This window comes from Sinocyclocheilus rhinocerous, unplaced genomic scaffold (assembly GCF_001515625.1).
Source record: "Sinocyclocheilus rhinocerous isolate Xijiao unplaced genomic scaffold, SAMN03320098_v1.1 scaffold799, whole genome shotgun sequence".
NCBI lineage: Eukaryota > Metazoa > Chordata > Actinopteri > Cypriniformes > Cyprinidae > Sinocyclocheilus > Sinocyclocheilus rhinocerous.
This window is the reverse complement of record NW_015636538.1, coordinates 261,395-270,991: the sequence shown is the minus strand read 5'-3', so window position 1 is coordinate 270,991 and position 9,597 is coordinate 261,395. Positions and strand designations below refer to the sequence as shown.

The 9,597-nt window shown below is 36.4% G+C and overlaps 1 protein-coding gene across 3 annotated transcripts in view; it reads left to right on the top strand.

Moving 5' to 3' along the window:
* Window positions 1-9,597, top strand: part of LOC107747855 (WD repeat-containing protein 24) — a 31,498-nt gene that overhangs the window by 20,519 nt on the left and 1,382 nt on the right. For 2 of the 3 annotated variants that reach the window (XM_016562465.1, XM_016562464.1), the window contains 9 exons: window positions 499-859; window positions 1,981-2,158; window positions 3,303-3,727; window positions 4,697-4,962; window positions 5,462-5,571; window positions 5,666-5,766; window positions 7,470-7,574; window positions 7,973-8,310; window positions 8,948-9,132. In XM_016562465.1, the coding sequence (XP_016417951.1) occupies window positions 499-859; window positions 1,981-2,158; window positions 3,303-3,727; window positions 4,697-4,962; window positions 5,462-5,571; window positions 5,666-5,766; window positions 7,470-7,574; window positions 7,973-8,310; window positions 8,948-9,132 (2,069 nt within the window). The remainder of the gene's footprint in view (window positions 1-498; window positions 860-1,980; window positions 2,159-3,302; window positions 3,728-4,696; window positions 4,963-5,461; window positions 5,572-5,665; window positions 5,767-7,469; window positions 7,575-7,972; window positions 8,311-8,947; window positions 9,133-9,597) is intronic. The other variant, XM_016562466.1, reaches the window with a different exon arrangement.

Genomic DNA, 9,597 nt, shown 5'->3' with positions numbered 1-9,597 from the left:
TGCTGTCAAACGATTAATCGCATACAAAATAAAAGTTTTTGTTTGCATAATGTATGTGTGTGTTCTGAGTATATTTATTATGTATATATAAATACACATACTGTACATACAGTATATATTTTGAAAATATTTACATGTATTTACATGCCTATATTTATATTAATATAATTTATATTATATATAAATATATTTAATATATAAACATAACATATTTTTCTGAAATATATACATGCATGTGTGTTTATTTATATATACATAATAAAACACAGTACACACACATATATTATGCAAACAAAATGTTTTTTTATTGGATGCGATTAATCGCGATTAATCGTTTGACAGCACTATTATATTTATTATTATTAATAATTTATGTATTGTTTCAGTATGTATATATTTGAGTAATTATTTGTCATTTAAATGATTAGTAGTATGTAAATTAATATTCCGTCTGTCATTAGATACAGTTAACTTGTGATTGATCACATTATGTTTCAGGTGGTGGTTGCCGGGCGAAATATTTTCAAGATTTACGGTCTGGAGGAGGACGGTTTCGTGGAGCGGCTGAACCTGCGCGTGGGACGCAAACCCTCGCTGAACTTCAGCTGTGCGGACGTCATGTGGCATCAGATGGAGGAGAACCTGCTGGCCACCGCCGCCACTAACGGAGCCGTGGTGACGTGGAATCTGGCGCGGCCCTGCCGTAACAAACAAGAGCAGCTGTTCACCGAGCACAAGCGCACGGTCAATAAAGTCTGTTTTCACCCCACTGAGGTCAACATGCTGCTGTCTGGCTCTCAGGACGGATTCATGAAGTGTTTTGACCTGCGCAAGAAGGAGAGCGTCAGCACCTTTTCTGGTAGATGAGCGTCTCTCTGGCTTTACTACAGCAAATGCACATGTGACCCGTGCTGGCAAGATGAGTGTGAATGCACACGGTCTAATTTTGAGCTACAGGCAAAAGAAGTGAAAAATGTTAGTTTTGGTCGAATTTGAGGTTTTCACAAAAATTAGTTCATTAAGCCCTCTTCTAGTGATCTCAATGCTCCAAATAGTAATTAAACATCTAAAATAATCTTTTATTTGTACGTTTTCTGAGAGGAGTATCTTTTTCTCCGCTCACTTCTGGACGACTGCTGCTGCTTCTCACCACAAGTTGTAGGTCTATTGTTGCAAAGCGCATCATTCCAGCTTTATGAATATTCATATTGAATTCTCGATAACATGAGTCCAAACCAGTGAAATATGTTTTTCAAACCCATGCTGATGAAAACAAAATGATCGCAGACTAACATTCGCAAAGCATGTGCATAATCTCCCTGTAAAGTACATTATTGCGTAATATGTCTAGGCGAGATTCACACAAACATAATCTGTTATGTCTTACATGAACGTTAAGTTAATGGTTGGGGGAAAATCTGATGTGTAACATTATATTAGATCCATGCATTACAGTAGGTCTTAATATAGATCTAATCAAACATTAAACGAATAGAGGAATCACTCGCTGCTCTTGATTAAACTACTGTTTTTTTTGCATCTTTGTTCTTATTTTTAATAATTGTGATTAATAGTATAGTAATTATTAAGAAAAGAAATGGAAGAAAATATGCAACGTTGCTGGGTGATTTTTTCTTTGCAATCTTCAGAAAACTTTCACTCGATTTTTCTCAAAATCATCTTTGCTGGCTCTATCGCCTTCAAACGGCTGTAGCTCAGTCATTTTTTGTCCCATATTCCAACAAGTCATATATCATCATCAATAAAAAGAACTCATTTTTGACAGTTTGCTTGCCAGCAGGGGTCACATGTCAAAAATAGAATTCTGTCATGATTTACACATTATACAGCCACAAAACATCATCCAAGTACCTATTTTCAATGCACTTTAATGAGAAGCACATCTGGAGCATTTTAGACACTAAATCTGATGCTACACAGAGACCGTACACACCGTGAACACCAGTCTGTGTTTTGCAGGTCAGTCTGAGAGCGTGAGAGATGTGCAGTTCAGTATTAAGGATTATTTCACGTTTGCGGCCTCGTTTGAGAATGGAAACGTGCAGCTGTGGGACATTCGCAGACCCGACCGATACGAGAGGATGTTCACCGCGCACACCGGACCCGTCTTCTGCTGTGACTGGCACCCTGAGGACAGGTGTGTGCACACGCAACTAAACTCATAATAATTAGAATACATTTGTATTCAAATTATAACATTGTTATTTGAATAGCACCTTTCACATGTACAAAGTGCTTCACAGGTTAGCATGTTAAAAATACAAAAAAAATGATAGCAATAAAATAAAAATAGGAAGATAAAATGAGAATATAATTATAAATAATAATAATAATTTAAATAATGACAAACTTAAAAAGTGAACATTTAAAGAAGAATATAATATATGAGCTCAAAATATAACAATTAGTATACAATTATTATTGTTATTAATAATAATAATAATAATTATTATTATTATTATAATTAGAATACATTTGTATTCAAATTATAACATTGTTATTTGAATAGCACCTTTCACATGTACAAAGTGCTTCACAGGTTAGCATGTTAAAAATACAAAAAAAATGATAGCAATAAAATAAAAATAGGAAGATAAAATGAGAATATAATTATAAATAATAATAATAATTTAAATAATGACAAACTTAAAAAGTGAACATTTAAAGAAGAATATAATATATGAGCTCAAAATATAACAGTTAGTATACAATTATTATTGTTATTAATAATAATAATAATAATTATTATTATTATTACTACTATTATTGATGCTGTTGTTGTTATTATAGTAAAATTCAATTTAAAATTCTAAACTTACACTTAAAGTAAACATTAAATGGAAAAATGAAAATAAAATGAGGGAAGTAATAATAATACAAATTATTACAAATACAAATTTTATATTATTATTAGTAATATTAATAAATTATTATTATTAGAAAATTCAAACTAATGACTTATGAAACATACAAAGTGAACATTTTAAAAAAGAAGATAAAATGAGATTGAAATAATAATTAAAAAATAATATCAACAATAATAACAATTGTAAAAATTCTTAATAATAACTAAAGAAACTTTAAAAAAGAAGGAAGAATAAAAAACATAATAGTCAAATTCTAAATAATTTCTTCAAAACTTCTACTTAATAAATACTTAAAAGCTAACTTTTTTTGCCTAATTTTAGTTGGTAAATGTTACACATTTTTCATCCACTTGGATTTTTCCTCAATCTCTCTGGCTCTGTTTTGTATATATAACGCTTGTCTCTGTCTTGTAGGGGTTGGCTCGCCACAGGCGGACGTGACAAGATGGTGAAAGTCTGGGACATGTCGACCAACCGCGTGAAGGAGATCTACTGCGTTCAGACCATAGCGTCGGTGGCCAGGGTGAAGTGGCGTCCGGAGCGCAGATATCACCTGGCCACCTGCTCCATGATGGTGGACCACAACATCTACGTGTGGGACGTCCGCCGGCCGTTCATCCCCTTCGCGACCTTCGAGGAGCACAAAGACGTGACCACAGGAATCGTGTGGCGGCACCAGCACGACCCCTACTTCCTGCTGTCGGGGTCCAAGGACAGCACGCTGTATCAGCACATGTTTAAAGACGCCAGCAGACCCGTCGACCACGCCAATCCTGAGGGACTCTGCTTTGGGCTGTTTGGAGACCTGGCGTTTGCTGCTAAAGAGAGTCTGATGACTGGTGAGTGACCCGGGGGAACTGCAGCAAACCCTCCTGTGCTGTTGAAAAACTGGGTACAATTTTTGTGTTGTGGGTCAAATTGAACCACATTGATTTCCATGCAGTTCGCCAAAAATCGACACACTAAAGATGAATGTAAAAACAGAAAACTATGGAAGCCCATTTCTGACACTGAATAAAAAATTTAAAATGGTAATTGCGAGTTTTTATCTTGTAATTCTGACTTTTTTCTAGCAAATGCGAGTTTGTATCTCGCAATTGTGACTTTTTTTCTCGCAATTGTGACACTTTTCTCAGAGTTGTGGGATATAAACTCGTAATTGCATGTTATAAAGTCAGATTCGCCAGATATAAACTTTTGAGAACATATCAGTCTTTTTCCCCCCTCAGAATTGGACTTTATAACTCGCAATTGCGAGTTTAAATCGAGTTTTAAATCTTAAATAATAATATAGTTTAAATTCTGAGATTTTTTAAAATATCACAATTGTGAGTTTATATCTCAGAATTACGAGTTTATCACACAGTACTGACTTTATAACTCGCAACTGCGAGTTTATAGCATGCAATTCTGAGAAAACAGTCAAAATTGTGAGATAAAAAGTTGCAATTACCTTTTTAAATTTTTTATTCAGTGGCAGATATAGGCTTCCATAGAAAACCTCTAGTTTGTTAGAGACTAAAAAATATAAAATGTGAGAAATGTAATAATTCCCATCTATTTTATTGTGTTATTTCTGTTGTGTTAGGGTGCGATTTGACCAACATATTTTTGCATTCAAAATTAGCTGCACAGATACAAGATATTTTTTGTTATGTTACGATATTTATTTATTTATTGTATATCCTCTGCCTTTTTTATGTCTTTTTGTCAAACCCTTGTAAGTGTGTAGTTATTCGTTTCTCATGCTTTTTTTTGGTGTTAATACTACATTGTATCTCTTAACAGAACATTGTATTTCTTTACAGCTCCCCAATCTGTAGGGGACGTGGGGCGTAAAACCTACCCGGGTGGCGATCGGCGGTACCCCATCTTCTTCTTCAAGAAGCCTGATGTGACGGAGCAGTTTGCGCAGGTGTCGAGCGCTCTCAGTGTGTTTGAGAGTGAAGCAGGCAGCAGTGTCGGGATGGACTGGTTCATTAACACCGCGCAGAGTTACCTGCTGAGCGGGAAACCCTTCGCCGAACTCTGTGAGCACAACGCTCAAGTCGCCAAGAGACTCAACAGACCGCAGGTACAGATGGATTTTGATGGGGTTTGTTTGTATTTTAACCTTTTTTGTCAGCTGAACTTCTTTGACCTACAATATTTTCTTGAAGTCCCACCTGAGATGTTACATTAATATCTCAATGATTTTAGACCACATTTGCATGTTCATGGTTCTCTGTTATTGATTTTCTTTAAAAAAAAAAAAAAAAAACTTTAATAAAAAGAAATAAATCAATTAAAAAATATTCCTCATATGTAAGTTAACTAAATAAAATAAATAAATATTTTAAAAAGTAAAAAATTTAATTAATACATTTTGCAATAAATAAATAAAAATTGATATAGTGCATAAGACCAGTATAAAATGATCTAATGTAGGCTTCCATGTTTATTTTTTTAATTGAATGCATATTTTTATGATTAATACTGAAAGATTAGCTTTGGATTAATTCACAAATCCCCTGCAGTTTCCTTTCAGACCCTGTTTTACAGAAGTTCTTATTTTATGTGTTTGTACTATCCAGGAATCAACCACATGGACAATGCTGCGAATCATGTTTTCAGAGCCGGCTAATCCGTCCTTGTCAACCAATCACAGCCTGAATAAATCCGGAAACCTCCCGCTCGTCAACAGGTACTGATATTACCACAAGTGATATTTCATTTCTGAATCCTAACTCTAATATCGTTCATCGATGCTTATCTTTTACCTGCTTCCTGTACTGCAGCTTCAGTATGAAGGAGATGAGCGCTGCTCTCAATGAGAGAAACAAAGAAAACAGACAAGACAACCTCCACAGCCTGGAGACCACCCTAAACAACAATGACGGTGAGACGCAGACATATAAACACGCAGCACATCCTGATGAGAGACCAATAAAAGAGAAATGCAACATGTGCCAAGATACAATCAGCTAGATTGTGTTTACAGAGCAAACTTTGTGCGTGCTCTCTTAAAACGTCTGCATTCCCCAAAGAAATGCTGCCTTCGATCACAAAACATTTACGTTTCCTGAGAAATTTAGCATTTGCTTTCATTCATAAAACATTAGCTTTTTCCCAATAAATGAAATGAGATAAATGAGAAACTTCACTTTTGCTCACAAAACGTTTGAGTGTCCCTAAAATTGTGTTCAATTGCAAAATCTTTGCTTTTTCCCAGTAAAATTTACGAGAAACTTTACGTTAGCTTTAAAAATGTATGTTTAAATGTTTCCACAAGAAACTTTATATTTGCTTGTAAAACCTTGGCGTTTCCCCGAGAAGCTTTGTGTTTGCTTGCAACTTTTGTATTTTTCCCGAGAAACCTTGCATCCGCTCACAAAACTTTTGTTTCTCCAAGAAACTTTGCGTTTGTTCGCAAAACCTTTTCATTTTCCAGGGAAACTTTGCTTTTCCTCGCAAACCTTTGTTTCCCCAATAAACTTTGCGTTTGCATGCAAAATCTTTGATTTCCCAGAGAAACGTTGCGTTTCCTTGCAAACCTTTGTGTTTCACTGAGAAACTTTGCGTTGTTCACAAAATCGTTGCCTTTTCCAGCAAAACTTTGCATTTACATTTGCCCGCAAAACCATTCTGTTTGCACATTAAACTTTGCTCGCAAAGAACTCGATAGTTTTGCAAGCGAATGCAAAGTTTCTCAGGAAAACACAAAACATTTGTGAGAGAAGGGATAGGTCACCCAAAAATAATGATTCTTTCATCATTCCAAACCTGTATGATCAACATTGAGCAACGGATTCAGTTTAAGTCTGTTCCTCTAGAAAACCAATCGTATGACTTCAGATGAAGTCATATGGGTTCCTTTTATGGTGCATTTTCAACTTGGAGCAACTTGGACATTCTGCTAAACATCTCCTTTTATGTTCCACAGAAGACATAAAGGCCTGGTTTCACAGACAGTGCTAAGACTGAGCAAGGATTAGGCCATAGTTCAATAAGGACATTTAAGTCATTTTTAAAAACGTGCCTTAGAAAAAAACATTACTGGGGGCTGTTTCATAAAACTAGTTTACCAAATAAGCCAGGCTTATTTCAGTTAGTCTGACTTATTTTGAACCAAATCAACTGACAAGAAGTCAGACTAACTGAAATAAACCTGGCTTATTTGGTAAACTAGTTTTATGAAACAGCCCCCTGGTGTCCCTCTTGAGACAAAACAAAGGCATTGATATATTTTAAGATCAATCAGTGCAAGTTTCTTTCAGTTTAAACAGCTCAGACTTACATTTTAGTCTGGGACTAGTCTTAAGCCTTGTCTGTGAAACCGGGGGAAGGTCATACAGATTGGGAACAACCTGTAAATGATGAGAGAATTGTTCTTTTTTCGGTGAACTAACCCTTTAAACACTTCAGGTATAATGAGCTGCCTCACAGTTATTGTAAAGATGGATTTTGATTTGTGATTATGTGATAATATGTAATGTAGTAATTACTCCTTCAGTGTCTCCATGGGCTTCAGCTGTCAGTCCAGATTTGTAGCTGCCAGGAAATCCTTACAAACAGTGTATAAAGATGTGTTTCTGTGTGCAGAGAACGAGGAGACGGAGGGCAGCGAGGGTCAGGCCGAGTATCTGTTTGGAGACGCTGAACTGGACGACGATGATCTCTACAGCATGGAGCACGACAACCAGGCAGGTTGGTCAAGAAGCACCAAAATGTCAATATTGACTGTGAAACGTGCTTTTGGACTGCCCAGTATTTAATGTCATGAGACAAAGGTTATTATCAGGACAAACTCTTAAGGACTTGTTTTATAAGATAGACCCAGAAAAACTTTGAAAAGTAAATTTAAAGAATCTTTATGTACAAAACTTTTTATGGATAAAATTTTTTATAATTGCTTTATTTAAATTTTGGTATTTTGTATTGTGTACTACTGTATTGTTTTTCTAATGTATAATCTTTGTTTGCCATGAAATAGCCTGTGAAGCTGATGTGGCAATAAAAATGATATCAAGTCAAGTCAACACATCCAAGCATATCTCACAGGTATAGGTGTAAAAAGTGAAATGAAAAGACTGTGTTCTCTCCAGCAGAGGAGCCCGAGTACCTGCTCCCTCAGGAGGCGTTCCCGTTACGGCACGAAATCATGGACCATCCCTCGAACCCGGAGCCGGTGCAGGAGAAGCCCGAGTCGCCCCATGTCAGCGGGAGCGAAGCCGAGAGCACGTGTCTGACTCCCATGGAGTCCTTCAGTCTCATTTCCGTCTCGCAGCTGCTGTTCTCGCCTCACCTGCCGCCCAAGTTCTTCTGCCCCATCGTGAAGGAGATGCTGTGCTACTACGCCGAACAGGGCGACGTGCAGATGGCCGTGTCCGTGCTGATCGTACTGGGCGACCGCATCCGTAAGGAGATTGACGAGCTCACGCAGGTGAGAAAAACCGCTCGCCTTTGACAGGAAGTGTAGCTTTCTTCATCTGGGCTGTATCCGAAATCACCCCCTATACCCTCAAATAGGGTACAGTCATTTTTAGTGGTGTCCGAAACCATAGTGGACGTTCTCGAGTGCACTCATTCAATCCCACAATGCACCGCAAATACGAGTGTACAACCGATGTACATTCAACGGCTAGAGATAACCCATAATGCACTAATGCACATAATGAGAGTCGCGCGCCGAATGAAATCCCGAGTCTTGTCAGAAGATGGCCCTCACAGCTGAATCATCCATTCATTCATTTTAAAAGCGCTCGTACAAATTCATTGTAAATTGACTATTAAATTGTTTAACTAGGGTTTATACATAAATTCCGTGACAGAGTTCAAGATAAATCCTTTAATCTTACTACTGGAGCTGCCCATTTCAAATGATTATTAAACAGCAGGCAAACTATGCCAAAGCGGCAGTCCTTCCAGTGCACTCAGTGTCCGAATGCACTCACTGGTTTTCATTCACTCCTTCAAGTGAACTGTATGAGTGGACTAATGTAGGGAATAGTGAATGAGGGTATAGGGGGTGATTTCGGATCCAGCCGTGATGTTTTAATCTGTGTGTGTTTGTGTTTCAGGAGCACTGGTACATGTCCTACATCGACCTGCTGCAGCGCTTCGAGCTGTGGAACGTCAGCAACGAGGTGATCAAACTGAGCACGTGCGGCGCCATCATGTGTCTGAATCAAGCCTCCACCACCTTACACATCAACTGCAGCAACTGCAAGAGACCAATGAGCAACAAGGGCTGGATTTGTGACAGGTACCACCTCCAATCCCTGACTTTTATATGGTTTTTCTCCTTTGTCAAGTCAAAAATCAACTAAGCTGTCAGCTTCAGTCCTATATCTAATGTGTTTAAACTGTTTAAAGCTCATTTAAAGGTGTATTTGTTTTCTCTTAATATTTATGGACAGGTTTACATACATGCCTTTATAAACAACTAAAATGAATATATTTTTGTTATAAACTTTAAGTTGAAATTATAATCTATTACAAATGTATTATAATGTATTTGTTATGCTATATATATATATATATCATACAATTTAAATGAATATATTTAATTTTCAATTCTAATTCTAAATAAATATATGTATTATTATAAAATTGTATAGTAAATATAATATATTTATCATTAATGTATTATAATTTATGTACTATTATATCACATATTAATGAATTTTATTTCATTTATTATAAATTAAAATATTATCAGGAAAATTGC